General features: G+C 42.1%; 1 protein-coding gene and 1 long non-coding RNA gene across 5 annotated transcripts in view; one reads left to right on the plus strand and one right to left on the minus strand.

Annotated features, from left to right (window-relative positions):
• The window catches only part of LOC116941233 (gamma-aminobutyric acid receptor subunit pi-like), a 55,915-nt gene that overhangs the window by 4,578 nt on the left and 29,526 nt on the right, over positions 1 to 21,811 (plus strand). For 3 of the 4 annotated variants that reach the window (XM_032952057.2, XM_032952055.2, XM_032952058.2), the window contains exons 4-7: positions 972 to 1,039; positions 5,558 to 5,775; positions 18,636 to 18,718; positions 20,444 to 20,581. In XM_032952057.2, coding sequence (XP_032807948.1) covers positions 972 to 1,039; positions 5,558 to 5,775; positions 18,636 to 18,718; positions 20,444 to 20,581 — 507 coding nt within the window. The remainder of the gene's footprint in view (positions 1 to 971; positions 1,040 to 5,557; positions 5,776 to 18,635; positions 18,719 to 20,443; positions 20,582 to 21,811) is intronic. The other variant, XM_032952060.2, reaches the window with a different exon arrangement.
• Positions 5,470 to 7,127, minus strand: LOC142924284 (uncharacterized). The gene is made up of 2 exons (XR_012941472.1): positions 6,658 to 7,127; positions 5,470 to 5,704 (listed from the first exon to the last, which is right to left on the minus strand). It is a non-coding gene; the product is annotated as an uncharacterized LOC142924284 (long non-coding RNA).

Consider the following 21,811-nt stretch of genomic DNA (forward strand, 5'->3'; position numbering starts at 1 on the left):
TTGCAATTCCTAATCATTAAGCAATGTTTTTTTTAATCATAGAGGCCTCTGGCATCCTTACGGTACCTTAATGAGCACTCATTATAGTTAATTTTGCCAACCCAACATTAAACACAACACACTACAGTACATGAGGAGGAAATTTGTACAAAATACTCTGACCTCGTATATTATGTAGGCCACAATATAATTCGCTAATCTGTGATTGGCCTCATGGCTAATCAAAACATCTACCTAGGTGAATGCTAACATCTCACATGTTATGTACTCTACATATACATTTTGCGAATGCCGTTTTTTCAATGACTGATAGTTACTTTAAATAGATTATGATGAAATAATTTTTTTACTTAAAACTTTCGTGACTGCAGGAATTCATATTATTTGGTTCTTTCGGTAAAGTCACGTAGATAGAAATAAAAATAAAAAAGTAAGTGAATAAAAAATCAATATCAAAATAAAATAAATAAATAACCCGCCACGTTTCGATAGCAACACAAGCGGTCGTCATCAGGAAAAGGGGGGTCAGCCTCTAAAGGCAAACTGTTTATAAAGGTTTAAAGATGGGCATAGCCCAAGTGTGTCAGCAGCATGGGCGGGGCAGCAAATGTTAATGTAGGAGAAAACAATGAACCGGCGGTGGGTTTCCACCAATCAAAGGGCCGCCAGGCAATCATTGCACCTCGCTCCACACACCCACACTGCTGACGGTGAAGGTTGACAAGAAAAAAACAAATCAAGTCATGACTAAAAGTGGTTGATGACATCATTGGAAATATGTCATCAACCACTTTGGGGTTTTATTTTATTATTTAATAACTTTATTTTTATTTTTCTATCTACGTGACTTTACCGAAAGAACCAAAGAATTTGATGAAATTATAAGAATGATGTCATTTCGATTTAATTGTAGTTTTTCCTCTCTTGGCATGTCAATTAAGTCTATTTTTTACTCACATGTATTTTTTCAGATGGGCCAGTTGCCATCGGCATGAGTCTCGACATTGCAAGCATTGACACCATCTCTGAGATCAACATGGTGAGGCAACTGAGAACAATAATAACATTCTGCAGGAGAAAAGTGATGTTTTCTCTCCACATTTGTAGTTATTTTACTTCTTTGAACCTCAACAACAACAGTTGTATTCTCACCTATGAATGTGAGCCAAGGTAATGGCAGGCAGTTTTTTTTTAATGTGTATGCATAGCAAATTGTTTTAGTTATTCTGAATACCTTAACATGGGAATAAACATTCCTTTTCCTTAAGACAAGTTACAGAACTTGTTACATTAACATGCACTGGGAGATTCTTTTGGAAATGAATACTGAGTACATAAAGAAGCTCCCAGGATTTGGAGTGAAACATCAGACATCATGGCCAAATTATTTCCGAAAACATATGAAAGAGCTATGCAGTGCAACCACAAAAAGCTACGCAGTAGACGAGTTACTTTAATTACAACGGATGCTATCTTGTCTAATTGTCAAGATCATATTGAAATAGCAGCTTCAAGATAGTCACACAATTGCTTTGTAATGAGGAAGGAAGGTCATTTAAAATCAATGCGTAAAAATTATTTCATGTCAGTGAAAGATTGGCAGCTTACTTCAAAGTCACTAAGTCTCACATAGGCATGAAAATATGATTTGTTCCAAGTTGCCTGGAGCCAGAATAAAATTAAGCAGAACAATAATTAATGGTACATATTTTAAAATAAATTCTCTATATATGTCCTGACAGTGTGATATTATTTTGATGAGAAACATAATCTTAGAAGATGGATAAATGGCAAACACATGCACAATTATTATTATGCATTTTACATCCAACATGTACATGAAATACAGCATTTCCTGGACAAGTAAAAAAAAGTATCGTGTCATGTGGTGTTGATCTTGTATTTTATATTTATTTCATGTCAGCTGTGTACCTAAATATTTGCATGACTGGGAAGTCCAGTTGTCTGGAGAAAGCAGGCAAATGTAAATTAAACCCTGGTTTCAGTACATCTTACACTATAGGAATAGGTTTTACCCTTTTAACTGGCACAAAAACTGACACCTTTATTCAAGGCATCATGTTTGCAATAACCACAACACAAGCAGTCAAAATGCAAACAAAAAAGAAAACTCTGATAATAATATGCACTGTCCTTGAATTTGATTGGTCCACACCCGAGACGGCTTTTCTTAGAGCCTGGTCTCCATTGGTGTTGGACCAGAAGACGCCAAAAGGCGTACAACTCAAAAACAGTGCACTATCAGAGTATTGAGGGCTCGGGGTGAGAATTTACATTATGAGACCTCCTTTGCCAGTAACAAGATATAGGAATAGGTTTTACCCTTTTAACTGGCACAAAAACTGACACTTTTATTCAAGGCATCATGTTTGCAATAACCACAACACAAATAGTCAAAATGCAAACAAAAAAGACAACTCTGATAATATGCACTGTACTTGAATTTGATTGGTCCACACCCGAGACGGCTTTTCTTAGAGCCTAGTCTCCATTGGTGTTGGACCAGAAGACGCCAAAAGGCGTACAACTAAAAAACAGCGCACTATCAGAGCATTGAGGGCTCGGGGTGAGCATTTACATTACGAGACCTCCTTTGCCAGTAACAAGATATAGGAATAGGTTTTACCCTTTTAACTCGACTGCTTGTGTTGTGGTTATTGCAAACATGATGCCTTGAATAAAGGTGTCAAGTTTTTGTGCCAGTTAAAAGGGTAAAACCTATTCCTATATCTTGTTACTGGCAAAGGAGGCCTCATAATGTAAATCTTACTATATGTTGTGGGAACATGATGAACAAGACTGCCATACTTAGAGAGGGTTGTTCAGCATTATGGCGCAGCCAATTACTTTATATGCAAGCGGAGAGAACTCTTTTCCATTACCACAGAATACTTTTTCCCAAGCCGATTATCCCCCGATCATTAGAAACTCCTTAGCAAAGGGTATAAACGGTTTAATTATTTTATTTTTTAAAGATGTTGAAGCAAATAGATGCACAATTTAGTTTTATCATCCACAATCAATCCACCGCTTGGATGAAGCCCCCCCCCCCTCACCACCCCATACCCCAAGCCGTCGCGATCTCTCACGGTTCTGCAGAGCACGGCATACAATGCAATGTCATCGCGTACACCCGGTAGGTGGGTGTAGTACCAGCCCTAGCGGGGCTTGCTGAGCGCTCGGATAGCGATGGCACCACGCATAGCGTGCAGTGCGGGCTCCCACTAGAGGGACAGGGTGGTTGCCCCGGGCCATGGAACACTTGTTATCCCCATAGGCACGTGATCCGGAGTGTCCATAGGGAGGCCCCCAGGTGGGGGGGCTAGGGAGTGATCACGTGTCCGGGGAGAGCTCTCAAGAGAGATCGAGAGAGAGCTGGAACGCTCTCGAAGGTGGGCGGGGCCAAGGGCGGAGCCGGCCCCGACCCGGGAGGATATAAGGTGGGTCCCTGGGAGGGGCCGGGGTTGCTTCGTTCTGCAAGTTGGAAGCTCTACGTTCTACATCTGAAGAGGCACCAACACGTGGCCCGGGAACCGAGTACTGGTCCGGTCCGTCAAAGCCATAACTCCTGTATGCTAGTGCAGTTAGCTGGGTGGCCACCACCCTAGGCTGTATCTGGTAAAGGGGCAGCTACCCCTTTTGTACATACGTGTTGTGTAATAAATGTGTTGTCTCTGAAGAAGAACGTCTGTGACTCAGTTGGACTCGCTACATACGTATTATTAAACGTGTTCTCTACAGTGATGATCAATGTGAAATATGAAAACAGTAACAATTGTTGAATAGCCTGTTTATAGAAAAAAAATGCTCTTGTCTGAAATATTACATTGTACGTGTTACAGGTATGGTTAGTGAAGCAGTGTTTTTAGCCCACACTTGGCCCACTTGCAATGCAGTCCATTACGTTTTACTTAACATCCCTTAATGATCGACGGCTTGTGCATCAGATCTTATTTATTCACGATGTACTTACAAAAATCAGCGGACTACCTGCTGGATCTCCTCACTGTTTCGAAGAACAAATGTGACCTAAGGTCCTCCCTCATTTACCAGCTTCACATTCCTTATTGCCGTACAAATACTGGAGGAAGGGCCTTTGCTATTGGTGCCCCCAGGGTCTGGAATGCTATCGCCAATAAACTGCAACTTGGATCACTACCTGTGAGATCTTCACTCAAAACTGCTCTAGAGGAGTTGTACACCCCTAGCTGCCACTGCTATTCAGTGGCCTGAAATCAAATGTATCACTCCGGATGACCGCTGCAAAGTTTGATCTTGATTTTTGATTATAGTGTGCAGATCTTTAAAGGTGCATTGCAAAATTTTGATACTCCTACTGATACTCCTGCTGTTATGGAGTGACTCATGCTAGCTATGGCTGCAAAGTTTGGTCGTACATGTTATGTGTATCGTTTATTGTTAAATTTTAATCACAGTTCCTATGATCACTGTTACATTGTTTTTATCACTTTATTTTGGTGATTTCGAAAGCGTTTTGGTTTCGCCATATTTGTTTGTTGTAGTACAGAGTTAGACTGATAACTTTAATCTAAATTGTCTCATGGTTATTGTTTGACTTGCATCCCACTGAGATTTTTGCATACAGCGTTGATATACGATGCTTTTTCTGGAAGACTTAGCTGTTTTTTCCTGGATTTTTCTGTTGCGCGTAGTCACTTTAAGATGTTTCTTCATGTTTTTGTTTGTTGTGGTTGCACCCGATTCAAGAGCCGCATGGCTCACAGGGCTAAACCTAATAAATTAAATAAACTGAACTGAAATAAATGAACTGAACGTTTTACTTGAATACATATCATTTTTGTTATGTAGCTTTCACGACTTAAAAAATATATGAGGAACACTGTTGACTTCACTTGATGTTCCATGCTCCAACAAGTGTTACACAGTGGCTAATTTCTGTTGGTGGCCTTGAGCCAGTGCGGTAATTTCCACATTCCTGTGGTAAGGATCTGTCTCTATAGAACGGCCAATGTAAAAATGCTGAAATTTTGTAGGTTGGATGGTGCTGTGGAACTTCACTCATGATCAGAAGGTTTCAAGATCAACTTATCAACCTTGCGTGGTCAATAATACTAGTAGCACTTTGTGGAAAGTCAACAAAGGCTGTCCTAGGGATAGACTATAGGCTGCACTATGGATTAACTGTCCATAGAAATGTGGAATTTCCACCACTTGCTTTGGGCGACCAGTCGAGATCAATACTACATGGGTCTTTGCCTATGCAGCACTTCCTTTTTTTGCTGTACAGTACGATAATGACCATCTTACTGGAGAAAATGTTGTCCTGATTGTGCTATCAGCGTCACGCTAAGAGACAAAGTATCCATTTGGATCTCTCGCACAGCAGTGCCACCCTTGAACAGAGCCACCAACAAAGACGTGCATCGCCTCCACCCTTCCCGCGCCCCCTATATTCATTTGAGCACGTTTTGTCACGTTTATTCGCGTGCGTAAGTAAAAATAAAGCAACACATGAAAGTCATACGGTCCTAATGAAAGCATCCCTTGCGATCAGGACTACACGGCGACAATCTTCCTACGGCAGCGCTGGCAGGACGAGAGGCTGTGCTTCGAGGGCAACAAGAGCCTGAGTCTGGACGGGCGGCTTGTGGAGCTGCTGTGGGTGCCCGACACCTTCATCGTGGACTCGAAGCGTTCCTTCCTGCACGACATCACGGTGGAGAACCGGCTCATACGCATATTCCCCAACGGAACGGTGCTCTACGCCCTGCGGTGAGCTGGGACGTGATTGACAGCAGAGAGGTTCTTTTTTTTTTGCACGAGCAGATGAAACGTTCTCTCATGTCATGGCCCACGATGCTTTCACACACACACACACACTGTGCTGTTAGATAGCAATGCTGTCAAGGGTGATGCCATGAGTTTAGGCTTCACCCCATGTTAAATGAGATTAAAATATATATGCTTAATATGATTCCAGATGCGTGCAGAAAAATAACTTGGGTCCTTAAGATATAGTCAGAATAAGAATATTTATCCTGACAAAAATCCGATGAGCTATGAAGCTCTTTTTCGCAGATCTCCAGTAGGCGTGAGTCAGCAAGTTACAACAGCATTTTTTTTTTATAGGAGTGCAAAATAGAGTAATGGTAAAGCAAGTCACTAAAGTTAAAACAATAGTTAAGTATATAAGTACAAATTACACACGTACATAAATTCCTTTCGATTTTTCAGCGCTCATGCAAACTTGGACAAGGTAGCCTTCAGTCCCAGACCACACCAATACAACACACAGTCCCCCCAATCGAAGTGCACATTAAAATGTAACTATTGATACATGGGTAAGGATCAAAGTTACAAATCACATTGGCAAATTTGGTTGTATTCAGCACTAATCTGCTGTTTCAGGATATTATTTTAAGGAATACTTACGCTACTCATTGTTTTTTTCGGTAAATTCACGTTTGTAGAAAATAATATTAAAATAATAATAAATCACGACGATTCGAACGCAACACAAGCGATCATCATCAGGTGTAAAACAAATAGTGAGGGAGCACATAGGGGGACATCACGTACATAGCACATAGAGAACGTTAAAGTAAGAAAAATAACGTGATGCAAAACCAGTCGGCCAACAACACAGATACTGACCTGGTTAACCACGAATTTCAGAAGACTGCTAAATTTCGTGTTCATCCTCTGGGTTGAACAAACCAGCATAGACAGTGAACAAATACGAGGTACAAGGTAGCAGAAATACATACATAGGGAAGAACATGCAAGGAAAGATATATTGGGCAGCACAGATGGACAACCAGAGTAACACCACACCAAGAGACAAAAAGGACTGGAGGGATGACGGACAGAGACTTAAATAAGCTGCAGAGGTGGGGGGAGGGGTTGAAGACAATGGGAACCTACGCAGAGAGAGAGCACATGAATGAGTAAACAACCCGGACAGGAACGGTGCTGAAATAAGCTGCAGAGGTGGGGGGAGGGGTTGAAGACAATGGGAACACACGCGGAGTGCGATGGATGCGTAACATCGAGGACAGCGACGGAGGAAGAAAGTGAAACAGAGACACAGACCACGGAAAACAGAAAACAGAGCACATTGAAGCACGTAGAGATACATACGGAGGCAAGATAAACACAGGGCAACAAGTTAAGGACAGAATCGTAAAGGTAACCTCCCCGTAGAGGTGGATTAATATAGAATTGAAGCTTTCGTGAATGCATAAATTACTATACTCATTGTTTTTTTCGGTAAAGTCACGTATGTAGAAAATTATATAAAAAAATACATACGCTGTTAAGGGAGGAATAAGGTTGTTCCTAAATGTTGGTGCTGCAATGGCAAAGGCTCTGTCACCTATTCCAATTGTTGTTCTAGAGATAGTTAAAATGCAATTAGATGAACGTCTTAGGTTTATTAGGTTTGACAATGAGATTAATGAATGAGCTAAGTATAGCACATATTTGCCAATAAGGTTTTTTAAATGGATGAACAGGGCCCAATGTAGATATATTCTTTCATTAAGTGATGTGAGTTTGGATATTAAGTAGAGGTTACAATGGTGGGTCATGTGGTACAGCCAGTGCAGAATGATGAAGCGGGTTAAGTTTGTTCAATGTTTCATTAGTAGCTGATCTGTATGCAGCGTCAGAGTAGTCAAAAAGTTTTAGAACTATCGTGAATCAATAAAAGCAAGGCAGTGTGTTCATGTTGGAATGAGTGATATGAGGTAATCATTAACCAATAGTACAGGTAAAGTCACGTAAATAGAAAAATAAATTATTTTATTTTTTATAATTTTTATTTTTCATTTGAATCTAATTTGATTATTCTTATTTTATTTTAATCTTTAGATTTTTTTTTGTTTTCTATTTATGTGACTTTACCGAGAGAACCAAGAATATGAGTTCCTGCAGTCACGAAAGTTTTAAGTCAAAATTCAATAGTACAGGTTTTACATCTCATGGAATAAGCAAGCCAACCACCGTTGATTCCTATGATAGCGACAAGGCAACCACATCTAATTTCACATTCGTATTGAGCAACCCTATTGGGATGATGGGTTGGGTAGATGTCGAACTAGGATTTTAACTCATAACTGTTTAATTACGAGTCAGGCAGCTGGCCCAATGTGTAAATTATATCAAATAAATATATATGTGAGTCTTTCTCATGGCAGCAAAGTTCTAGATTACAGTCATAGATATGTGTGCATGCAATAACAATGTTTTATTTAGTTAATAAAGATACAACACTTTCATTTGGGTCAACTAAAATATTTTAAAGATAAACATATTTCAATGATCTTGTATACCTTGTTCAATTTGAAATGCTGTTTACGTAAAATTAGATTTCACGCATTAAATTGGTTCGTATGAAAGTGCTACACGTCACAAATAATGTGTTGTCCTTCTTTCGCACCGTACGTAGCCAACCTCGCTAATCAGAGGCGAATGCCGACAGCGGTTAAGCACCACTTTACCTTGCTGCTAACAAACCCTTTGGGACAAACTACCACAGGCGCTCACTTATTGTTATAGCTGTGAAATAAAGTATCTTAAAATGTGGGAGGACGTAAATCATTTAAAATGTACATTTGCTACCATTGTATTTTGTTCGAATATGATAAGTGTTTTCAGTTACGTATATATATAAACTCCTTTAATTTGTCCAAATTGCTATTTTGTTTTGTTTTGGAATCAAAGCTCTTAAAATTTCAAGATCAGTTGAAATGCACGGTATGTTTGCAGGCTAATGCCAAACATGAAATTATATTCACATTGATGCCACTGTTAAACTGTTGGTGTTGGATTCAGGCTAACGATACATTTAAACGTAGGACAACGATTGCGAAAGACCTTAGGTGGAGATTACATCACGACGACGATTACTGATAGCAGAGGGTTGCTGTTGCGACAAATCTTGACACTGTCTTCACAGATTATGCTACTTTGTGGAGGATTATTGCTGGATTCATAACATGGTACACTCGTACACTACTTTCGTTGCTTGAGGCAGCACTGTTGAGAATTACAAGGTCACTCGCATTTCTAGGCGCACTCAGTAGTTTCCGATTAAACGAATTATTCGGTGATACTTCTAATGATAAAAGTTGTTTGTTATTGCAAATGCAGTGTTTGGTTAGCACTGCCGATAACGCGATTATTGCTACTCATGATTTATTTAATAAGCTAACTATCAAATTAAATATTGACTTAAAGCTTCCGTTACTGCAGGAATTCATATTCTTTGGGTATTTCGGTAAAGTCACGTAGGTAAAAAAAATAATAACAATGAAATAATAAAAATAAAGTGAATATAAAAGAATAAAAATATCACGACGTTTCGATCGCAACGCAAGCAATCGTCATCAGGAGACAAAAGCGGGGGACAGCTGCTGAGGCAGGCTGTTTTAAAGGTTTGAAATGGGTCCTGATAACGATTGCTTGTGTTGCGATGGAAATGTGATTTTTTTCTTATTTTTTATTCACTTTTCAATTTTATTTTTATTATTTTATTGTTATTATTCTTTTTTTTAAATCTACATAACTGTCAAATTATTACAATACTGCACAATGTTTGCGTGTACATAGCATCTCAATCGCATCTGGAGACAACGGACACAATTCTAGATTTAAAGCTAATTAAGAAAAGAGTGACACAACCGAAGGACATGGGTATTCTCTGGAAGGGAGGAATATTAATACATTGTAGCAATGGAAAGTGATAGTTGGTCATAGGCAGAGGAGAATCGGCAAGTCGCAGCACAGCTGCTTGGGAGGAAGGGAGTTTCAGACTGCGAGGGCAGCAGAGGGGAAGGGAAAACCTCTCCACTGGCTGCATTGACAGGAAAATAAAAGGACACTAATGGCTGTTACCCAGTAACCGACTTAAATTACATGACACATTGAAAACCAGACATGCTAATTAAGAAAAGAGTGAGCTCTACGATGTAGTTAGGTTTGAATTTTTAAACGCTTTCGTTTTCTCCCCTTTGACCTTTCTCACACGTGGCCTGAAAGAGGGAAATCAACTAAAAGCAAACCCATTTACAGGCATCCCTGCGTTGCGCACACAAGCTGCCTCAAAACACCCATCAGCAACTGCCTTTAAAAGGCAAAATTATAATAAAAGAGCGCACGGCTGACAATTGTCAGGTCATTGGTTACGGCATAGATGTCGTAATTCTGAAAACTCCATGGAGCCAATTACAACGCAATGTAACACGATTTTTGTCCCTGGGTAGTAAGTGTTATTTATTAATCGCTTATGCTAAAAGGTATAGAAAATGGCTATTATTTCCCACAAACTTTTGTGAGCAGGACTTTACGTGAAGAAATGACACAAATGCACACCAAGTTTTCTCATTGAAAATAAGTAAATTTCACAAAAGCAAAGTTTGTGGGGAGTAAAAGCCATTTTCTGTACTTTTGAGGCATACGCAATTAGGAAAGAAAACTTACTACCCAGGAACAAAATTGTTTTTGTTACACCTTGTAATTGGACGTTCCGATGAGACCGACTTCGAAACGTTGACACAAACTTTTACAAAGACACTTTTTAACAAATGGCCTTTATTGTTTGTGCTCTATGAGGGTTTGCTCGGGTGGGTGGGAGGGTGAGCTTTAACAAGTTGTGACCTATGATGCTTTAAACAAAGGAAAGTAGAGATGAAATTCGAAGTCAAGCTTGAGATTAACGGTTACACACACAATATTGTGTGTGATCGTTAGTACTCTTTGGAACTTTATACTGTCATATCACCCTGGACTTTGGGTCATTACATAGCTACATTTCGCAAGAACGTTTACCTCATATTTTGAAACGCACAAGATAAGCTCGTCGTAAAGTCCTCCCCACCTTCAATTCCACTGTTCACCCTGTGCCCTTGCTGATATAGTAGAAGCTGAGGTTGATTGGGAGCAAGTGGAAAGGTGGGGCATTGGTACCAAATTAACCTGCCCGATGTGCGCGTACACATTCGTGCTGTGTGCTGGTTGCACGAGATAGAGAATACAATTGCTAAACGAATTTCAAATGCCATTACAACTTTCATTGTCCTTGTGATGCTTGTTATGTAGTGGCACAGATAAGCAACATAGAGCTTATAACGTATAGAATGCAAACCAGTATGTAAACACGTGTGCGATTGCTTTTTTGCATGAATGGCAGTCCTGAGCTCGTGATGGAAATTGTAAATTCCTGCGGCAGGGGCTACTCTAAATAGAACAACCAACTATTTACTTGATCAAATGTGTTGCTAATTTTATTGTCACCGGAGGGATGATGGGCTTAGTAGACCACCATTTATAATTACAGCCCTCGATATTAAATTATCCCCTTTGTCCTGCAGGCATTATTTACCTTTATTGGTGGCAACCTTATCATCCAATTGAATCCCACTAATGCAGTGGTTCTTAATCTGGGGTGCACGCACCCACTGGGGTGCGAGATACCCTTTCTGGAGGTGCGAGACATTGCCAGATTTTTTTTTAGAAGTTAAATAATCAAAAACACAAATTAAGCACGGGCACGTAAGTAGAACTACTTTGTTTAATCACACCCTCTATGTATTTATGAATATGATAACATTGTTAACGATTAAAAACCAAAGGGGTGCAAGGTTGCAGTCAAGGCTAAGAACCACTGCACTAATGGAAGGGAACCACTCACCAGCTATACATTGATTGCACCAGTTATATACAGTGTTTATATTATATGCAGAGTAAGTATTTGAATTGCTCAAGCACAGTGATTTTTATTTCCGTACCAATAACAACGTAATATAGAAAGGATGAATGCCTCTAACCGCTGGAGTCTGAATGTTGATCTATATTGTTACATATAAATATTATATTTGTATGTGAATGTGTCCAATTATAGTACTGAAACAGCAACTCTTATAGGCAACATTATTGTTGCTACATGATTTTAAAATGTTAGCAATTTCTATTCGCTTTAAAAACAATATTATTTACAGAGTCTGTGGGCGTGCACACATCTGTTTTGGTTGAGCGTTTAGAATGTTACAATCTGCAGCTCTGTCTATTTATAGGTCAGTGCACTACATGTTGTGGTATCGTACAGTGTTGTGTGCGTTATTAGATATATTTAAAGTGCCTTTGTTAGCATATGACCTACATTATTGGATGGCAACAGACAGACATGTCCACATACGCATTCTTACCAGTGAAACACATATACATCATTCCCTCGTTATTCGTGAGGGATACGTTCCGGAGATGCTCATGCAAAGCACATTTCGCGGATAATTATATTGGCCTTATTTATTAATTACCTTAAGTAAATACATAAATAAGCTTTCTCTCTCATCAATTTCTCCACCACATTTGTGACGTGTTTCATTCTCTCTCTCGATGCAGTCGTGTAGAGTTCCAGATGCGATTCGCATATAGCCAAAATCGCCGTTAGCAAGTTCGTTAATAACGAGGGAATACTGGACTACCATTAATAGTCAGGCTGGGCCATAATACCCTCTCGAGGGGCCCTGTAGAGATCACTCGAGGTGGAGCTCAGTCCACGTGCCATGAGGGCCCATGCGCTTCCATGTGCCTGTCCCTCATGCTCTGTCCAAATTCCCCCTCCCACTCTCTACCCTCCATGGTCAGAGAAGTGGGGTTGGGAAGAAATCATTTGAAATCTGTTTTTTTTCCCTTCACATTATATCAGGTTAGATTTAGCTGTTATGAGATCAAATCTATGGGTGACGTAACAAAGCATTTGTCCGTCCTGGTTTCACATTGACCCTATGATGTCATGGCTTGTGTCCGAGGTGGGGCCGGGAGAAAGGCAGTAGCTCAGGATGAGAATGGTGTCGGGATGTTGGGTTGGTCACAGTGCGGCTGCCACAGCACGCGGTTCTTGGAGGGCAAGCCCGTTTCGTGTCAGCATGTAATGATGCGTCAAGGCATTGATTCAAATTGACTTGTACACTCATGATGCACACATTGAATTTTGTGTATGAGAATGGATTATTGACCCATTTAATAATCACGAGTTCGATTCCCGCTCACGGCCACCACCGGTGACGATTATTTGAACCGGTCCTGGGCCTCCCCTAGGTCGACTCAGCCTCAAACGAGTAACTGGTGTGGTGTGTGAACATCGCCACTGGGGAGACAAAGGCGGCCGGGCGTAGTAAATCCAAGTCCCGGGCGAAGCCGGGTAGTAAAGCTAGTTCTAGTTATATAACAACGTTAAGCCTTCACTTAAACAAGCCTCAAGCATCAGTCTCATTACTTTTCCCGTTAGGGTCCTAAGTGGGATGTCTGACTGATTCGTAGTTCCCTGTTTCATCCATCGGCCATCGTCCATTCTCCCAAGAGGGCGCACCGCTGCCCGAATCGATGTGTGGCCAAATTGTTGGGAATGAAGCGAGCAGTTCCAGCCGGTGGCTCAATTTTGGGGAGGAGGAGGGGGGCATGGATATCAACTACCCCTGGGTGCCAAAATCCCTTAGCTATGTCTCCGTGTCTAACGATACGTCCTGTACAAGTCGAGCTACTCTACTGAACAATTACAATCACATGATGTCTCTTGCTTGGGATTTTCTGATTCATGTGGTTCTCTTCCTGTCTCGAAGTTATAATTCGATGTATGAAGCTCTCGGTGGTGTCTTGAACGTGGCTTTTCATTATCGACTTGTATGAGGGAATATGATCATGCTCAAAAATCCATGCAGTTAAACTGCAGCCTCCTTACTTTAAGCACCACGCTGCTCCAAAAGCATTTCCATATATTTCCTCACCAGTAATGTAGGCGGAGTAAACATTTAACTACAATATACAATGCAAACTTCGTTAAGTTGGAGATAAAGTAAACTCGAAATTCAACTTTTACTTAAATTAAGATAAAAAAAAATTCAACTTGCGATTTATGATAATTCCAAAGCATAAATTGCATGCGTAGTGGGTTACATTATGCCTGCCTGGTGAGTAATTATTTCACAGAAGCAAATATTATAAATTCGATTTTCAATAAAGATAAGGTTGCATTCATTTCCACACTAATAATGCCACTACCTTCCTATCCACTTAGTTCTAACACCGCACATTTGTACAATACCATTTCGTTCATTAATTGTAACAAATACGTGTTATCTCCATATATATAAAAGGCAAAGTTGTAAATATGTGTGTCTGTTCAAAATGTTAGCGTATTTCCCGACATCCAACAAACTGGAAATTTGCCTTGTGGGTACTTTCCAGACTGTACACCATGCAAAAATTATAAAAATACACTTTTGGTGTTTTTTTGGGGGGGGGAGCTCAATAATGCATATTTTTTGCACGGCAAGTGAGCTGTGACGTCAAATCTGTCACGTGACCCTCGCATGTGGAAGCGTAACGCATTGTAGCGTAGTGGTTAGCGCGCCGCGCTACGAAACCGGCGACCCGAGTTCGATTCCCCCTCACGGCCACCACCGGTGACGATTATTTCAACCGCTTCTGGGCCTCCCCTAGGTCAACTCAGCCTCAAACGAGTAAGTAGTGTGGTTTCCTTTATTTAAAGCCAGATGAGAGCCCAATGAGTAAAGTTAAGCTTTTCAATTTAGTTTAAGCTCGTTTGTCTGTATGTATTGTCTGTACTGCATTGTTTTTCCACATTGTATTAGGTCTGAATTCCTTCCTTTATTGAGTGATAATTTTACTATTATCTCAAATACCTCTTTATTCTGGCACCTCAATATATACTGCATCCGAGTAGTGGTATAAATAAAAAAATAATGCAATTATCAGATCAAAATATCGATGAGAAGTTTAATGGGAAGGAATGGGGTTTTAAACATAAAGCAAATGCAATGTTAATAAGAAGGCAATTGATAATGGGCACAATATTTCACGGCCTAAATTACCAAGATGTTAAGGCATGGAGCCAAGCTCAGTGTCACCCGAAAATCCATGGGGAAAGACTGTCTCTTGAAAGTTGGTGGAGATTGAATGCTGTCAGTGTGCAGCGGGAAGGCTCCCTGGACAGTGAGGGTAGCCACGGAGACATGACGCCTGGCAGTGACGTTCCTGGTCCAAGTTAGAGAGAGAGCGGAAGTTGAGAGCCATGCTGTGAAGAGTTTTGCCATGTCCTGCAGTGCAGCGCGTGACAGGGACGAAGAAATATACAGCGGACGATTAAGAGTAGAAAGGCGGTGGCATGCGGCAGGCGACCTTGTAGCCGACATTGCTGGTGATGGTGGGAAGCAAGTGAAGGGAGCGGAGGGACAGCAACTGGGCACGTGTGAAAAAAGAGCTTCATAGCTCATAGAATTCCCCCGGTCCAAATAAAGATTCTGATTCTGATGCGAGGGAATCTTGCCGAGCATGGCAGGCGCCAAGGATGATGCAGGCGAGATGGTTTTGCAACCGTTGGAGTTTCTCGAGGTTACCTGATGAAGATTGGAAAGGATGGAGTTGCAATAGTCGGGGCAAGACCCAACGAAGCTGCAGGCGAGGAAGTTGGTGATTTCCGTGGCGATGAGTGTGGACGTAATTGATGGAGGGCCCTGAGGTGGGAGTCGCAAGATCTGATGATGTGGTTGGTGTGGCCGCCGAAGGGGAAGGTGGAGTCAAGAGTGATGTTGAGGAACTTGACGTTAGTCAGAAAAATGGATAGTGGAGCCACCAATTAGCATGCTAGAATGGAACATGGGTGTGGTCTTCTTCGTCGTGTCTCCTGTCCAACCTATATAGTCTTTGCCCAATAATCTGCACAGGCCACCGCTTCTGGTGTTGGCATTGCCAAATCTTGAGTGTATTGTGGTGCTGCAGGACATATCAAGAGATGATACATGGTTTGCTTCTCCTGACAAGCGCATTGGTCGGTTGCGCAGAAGCCCAAGGATTTCATGAGAGCATTGCATCTGCCAAAACCCACTCTCAGTCTGTTTAGGCTCCGCCATGTGAGCCATTTGGAATTGGAGCCAGATGCGAGCTCCTCACTGGGGATGATTCCTCACCGGCTCCATTCAGCAGTTTTGCCACTCGATTTTCCCATTATTTTTGCCAGAGGGAAGTTCTAGCAGATTCCGGTGACGTGGTCAGTGGTACAGTGGAGCACAGGAAGCTGTTTTTCGATGACAGACGATGGTGTGCTGGCTGATGGCCATGTAGCAGATGACAGACGTCCCCACTCTATGACTTGCCGGTCATGGTCACCTGCTACCCTCCTCCTGATGTTAGGGGGTGTGGTGAGACACTGTCTCGTGCCGATCAGGATTACTTCAGATTTTTACTGCATTTAAGGAGAGATTGTTGGGCTCAGAACCACCGCTGTAAGGTGGCGGTGAGCTCCGAGAGCCTCTCGAGTCCAGAGGCGTTGGTGGAATCAACAGAGCTGCCGGGTTAGGGTGTCATTTGCGCAAGAATGGTATTCGACACCAAAGCTCTCAACGAGGTGGACAATAGAAGGCGTGTGAGCTGCAAACAGCAGGGGGCTGTTGACAGAACCTTGAGGGACTTTGCAGGAGAGACTTGTTTCTGTGGATGAAGACTCCCCCCACTCTGACCAAGAAACTACTGTCTGAGAGGTAGGATGTCATCCATTTTAGGGCTGGGCCACTGATACCAAAGTCAGATTCCAGGGGGGCAATGAAGAGAGATTGGTCAAGGGTGTACAAGACTTCAGAGATGGCAAGGCCAGTGAGTGCAACGACTGAACCAGAGTCCACAATGGGAAAATGTTATCCATTGTCAGTGCATTCTTAGTGGACTAGGTCTGAGGAAAGGCTGACAGGAAGGAGGAAGAGTTTGGAGAGGAGGTAGTGTAGGCCTTGAGCTAGTTGAGGGTAAGGCATTCCAGGAGCTTGGAGAGAGTGGAGCGTTTGGCTTGTTATGGGTTATTAGCTTTCCGGGTCATTAGGTTTGAGGCCTGGTTGCTTGAGCAATGGGGTGACTTGAACACTTTTAGAGCAAGATGGGAAAATGCCCGACTGCAAAAAAGACATTGGTACTATTGGAGATAATTATGAAGAGTTATGTAGCACACTTCGCACAGGAAACTGGGGAGGGTGTCCAGAGGAAATTACTTGATGCGATGTGCATGGATTAGGATGAAGACATTTTTTTGGAAGTGCAAATGAAAAGAAGGGCAGGGATGTAGTCGGAGTTGCAGGTTGGGGGGGGGGCATAAGAGGGGTGTGAGTGAAGTTTGAGGGATGCATTGATGGTTTCTGTGATGGTGGAACGTTTGTTGGTGAAGTGCGTGCTGAAGGAGGTTGTGAGCTTCAATGATGCTTGTGGGCTGTTGTGACCGAGGGCCAAGCTGCTGCTGCCGCGATAGAAGAGGTCTTTGAGGCCTTTCCAAAGGTCGCGAGGGTTTCGTGAGGCAGTTTGGATGCGACCTTCGATGTATGTGGTGCGTGATGCAAGAATGAACGTTTTTGTATCTTGGAAGCCACTCTGTGTGGGGGACATCATGGTTGAAAAAAAGTTACGATGTTTAGTATTGGCGCTAATTCCCGAGCCGGTGCTGCAAATTACACATTCCTATGCCATAGGAAATCCTTTTTCCTAAGACAACCACTTCCCACAAAGTGGCACTCATTCCTTGACTCTGAAAATATAAAGGAGGATTCGACCCCATTTGCTGGTCTAAAACTCTAACCCCTGTACTACCTGGTGAAATATACACGCAATTTTACCAACAATGGTTCATTTATACCCCTCCTCGTCCTGAACATATCTTTGGTGGTCTCATAAATTGTGTTCTCTGCCCTCTAACCTTTGCTCGCATTTTCAATGCACTGTCCATAGATATACCACAGTCGTTATCGCTGACATATGCTGGCTGTGAGGTGGGAAATGCACAACGGGTGACTTATGCTTGTTTAAAGTGCTGACATCCATTTAATAATTTTGCTCCTCTGTGCATTCGTATCTGTAGCGTAGACCTAATCTTAATTTGTCTACTTGCTCATCTTTAAGTTGGATGTGAAGCGTCTTGTTTTGCCTGTAATGAGCTTCTCACTCTTTTTTGACGATGTCGAAGTGCCAATTGCACTATACTACGAGTTGTAGAGCCTTGTACCCACCATAGGAATGAGGTATTTTCACGATTGAAACACGACTACCAATTGATATAAGCACGGCCAAATATTTGATGGAGCATAGGAACACTCACATTTTTTCTTTAATTACATAACGTCCATTATGTGTGTATGCTCTTTTTTGCTGCCTGTGTGTGTATAGCTCTGACCCGGTGGTGAAAATTCCACATCTCATACTTATTGACAGATGGCAATGCATTCATGGCTGCCTACAATAACATTACGAGAACATACGCACATGAGAGTACAATCTAAATTCAGAAATGCCGGAGGGCTGCTACAATTGATGATTGTGAAGTCAAATTCTGGTCCAGGCTTCACCATTACTTCCATGGGTTTGATAGCATTAATCGCTATTGTGTGGGAAGTGAACAATGGTCGACCTTTGTAGAGATTGATCCTGTTATGGACATGCCGAATTTACATTACTGGCTAAGAGCAGCCACTGGAAATAAGTACACACCCCGTGGTGTATTTGAGCAGTAACACACAGACATTTTGAACTAAACTACGCGTATTCGATGTGAAGCACTTTCACGCATTATTTGTCAACAGAATCACCACCACAGTGGCCTGCAACATGGATCTTACCAAGTATCCCATGGACAAGCAGACCTGCACCCTGCAACTGGAGAGCTGTGAGTTGTTGCTTGAAAGAGTTCAGAGGGTTTTTTTTTCATGTTCAGGCTTATTCACATTCAGAGGGCCCAGTCAGTGGTGCAACATTTGCGCTGGTGGCAACGAATTGAACGGGGGACCCAAACATGCTCCATCACTGTCCGCTCTCGCCTCACATCTCCACGTGATTAAGAGCACGTTTCACGATGCGCGCGTCTATCCCAGTGGCGTTGCCCCCCCCCACCCCCCCCGAGGCGTTTTTGGTGTCTGTCACCTGATCAGTGTCAGGTGCACACCGCACTCATCACAGCCACCCGACTGCACAACTTGACATTTCTGTCCCCTCCCGAGTGCCGACAATCTGCCCACCACCCGTTTGAGACAATTGGATTCGTTTCCCGACGCCTCCACCTGGCACTGCCAACCCCCCACCCCCCCAAGCAGCCAACTGCCAGCAGTCGCTGCTCCCCGCCTCCCCAGCCTGGCACCTGGGGTTCCTGCGGCCCTCGAACACCGCCTGCGGTGCAACTGCACCGCCTGCACACTCAGTAATAGCTGCGACGCTGATGACTCACCACAAACAGGTTGAATTAAACTGGAACGTTCGATTCGTTGTCTATGTCCTGACAGACCGTACAATTCCCCACACTCTGAAAATAGTAACAGCCTTGGAGTTCTGTATATATACTTCTACAATCACCGATGACTCCTGTACTGTCCTTCAGTGAGACTTACCTTAACTCTATAAAAAAATTTTTTTTACCCAAATCCTTATACTGATCGATGATGTAACAATAGCACAAGCCCACTTCTTTTCAACGTACCCAGTATATTGAAGACTGTTTTCTGACAAACGCAAGCATGATCGAACGCCACTTCACCAAATTGTCCAGATCTTCGCCTTATGGTTTTCTGTAACACAAGCATGTTATTTTTTACAATTAACCTGTTATTAATTCCAGAGGTCACTGACTAAAACAGCAACTGTGTAGAGAGTAAATACAGTCCATATGGGAAACACGAAAATGACACAATATGACCCCATCCAAATATGAGTGTATCACAAGCTACGAAAAACTGTCATGTAATTAACATTGGTAGGTTAAAGGTTTAACTATAATGTACAGCCCTTTGTTAGTTCACCTAATTTATGAAGGCCTCATGCCCTATTAGTTGTTTGACCATAAGGTACTTACACTGTTCAATGTGGGTTGGCCCAGAGTAGGGTGCGTTGTTATTCATCCACGACTGCCATTTGTAAATCCACTGGCTGCAGAATAGAGACCTCCCTCGCCACGACATTTTTGAACATGAGTTTTGTTAGACCATACTTCACCGTACTGATCACTGAAGTATGGTTCAGCTGTCACTCGCAAACTAATGTTGGTGTTCAGCAATCAAACTCAGGTGGCCAGGTTCAGAGTGCAGGACGCTAACCGCTGCACCAACACTCCACCCCACTTTCATTCGGCAAATAAATAAAGACAAATTAATTACAGCGGGGGTAGTTTACGCAGTTTAAAGCTCTGAAGTGTAATTCCGATTGAAAGTCACCTGAGATGACTGTAAATGAGTGTGACATTAAATATCTCGGCTGCATCACTTGTGTTGTTGAGAGAACCACCATCTTAATATGGGGCAGCTGAAAGGTCATTTTGAGACACGCTCATACATCTGACGGTGAACGATGATGACGACGACGATGATGACGATGCTGATCTCTGATGAGTGTGTGGTATTGTTAGGGGGATATAATACGAACGATCTGGTGTTCTACTGGACACGCGGAAACGACTCTGTGCGGGGACTCGACACACTCAAACTTGCCCAGTACACGGTGGAAGGGTACTACACCTCTGTTTCTGAGGCCGTCTATGAAACCGGTGAGAAATATATTTGTCTACGTAAATGTTTTGTTTTGGGAGGTGCCGTGGCAGTGGTGCATAAGCACAAATGACAACTATTGATGACGATTCAGGCAATGGCCCATTTTCATAGAACTTGGGGAAGGGGCATTTCCACAAACATCATCGAATATATATTTATTCCTTTTTAGGCATTGCTATTTGATGAATGCGTTGAGTTTTTGTTCCAAGAAAAATATTGAAACTGAGAAACCTGTTTTTCAGAGCAGATAAGGGACACAATGGAATGTTATAATTTATGAAATTGGTGAATTCTACATATATATTTCTTGATAGTCTAAAGCCACATGAATTAATGTTTGGTAATTTATTTTTGGATTTTTCCCAACTTTAATTCCAAGGTTGCTGCCAGCGTTATATCATGGAATGTGTAAAAGAATACCCTACAAGAGTAATTATTGTTGAACTGCTTCAAATATACCTTAATGTGAGTTAAACATGTTTTACACGAAAGAGTGTGCACTACTTAACATGCCGTCCTGCTGATACAAGTTCATTGCTTGGCACTGAAACTGCTGTTTTTTTTGTTCCCAAACTTGGAATGTATCCAAATTAAGTAAAAACCCATATTTAATATATTACTTCTGTCACCCGGCCGAGACATTAGCTTACGCCACTTGAAAACCTGGTTTAAGCCCGAGTTCCTGCTCAGAATCAACCCAGGCTCTCAGTGATGCCATGTTCTGACTGCTGCGCCAGCAGGTTATCTCCATGTTTGGTCATATTTCCCAACAGGCAGTTTAAACTATGGTGCAGGTTTCTTAAATCCCCCCACCACTGTCTTCCCAGCAGTATAAATGAGTACAGCGCAGTTAGTAGATCGGCAGGTCGAGTGTGGTGTGGTTATTCCCCCCCTTTTGCAAGACATTTGACCAGCGTGGAGTAGGTCTAAATACCCACTCTCTTTTGAGCTCCCCCGAATTAGAGGGCCTTTAGCCAGCAGTGGAGTGAGCAAGTAATTGCAGAAATGCACATTTACATAAACAATAATTGTGAATAACAATTGCATGCATTTGGCCTTTGGCCAATTAATATCCAAATGGAATTTAGATACAGATTTGGTTCATGATAAAAAAAAATTGAAAGCTCAATATTCATTGACGTGTCCCAACCAGTACAACTTGATTCAGTGAACACAGCTGGTCATATTGAAAAAAATAGCACAGTTAGAAATAATAGCCGAGTATG

The sequence above is a fragment of the Petromyzon marinus genome, chromosome 11 (genome assembly GCF_048934315.1).
Source record: "Petromyzon marinus isolate PM22_M1 ecotype Great Lakes invasive population chromosome 11, UKy_Petmar_22M1.pri1.0, whole genome shotgun sequence".
NCBI classification, from domain to species: domain Eukaryota; kingdom Metazoa; phylum Chordata; class Hyperoartia; order Petromyzontiformes; family Petromyzontidae; genus Petromyzon; species Petromyzon marinus.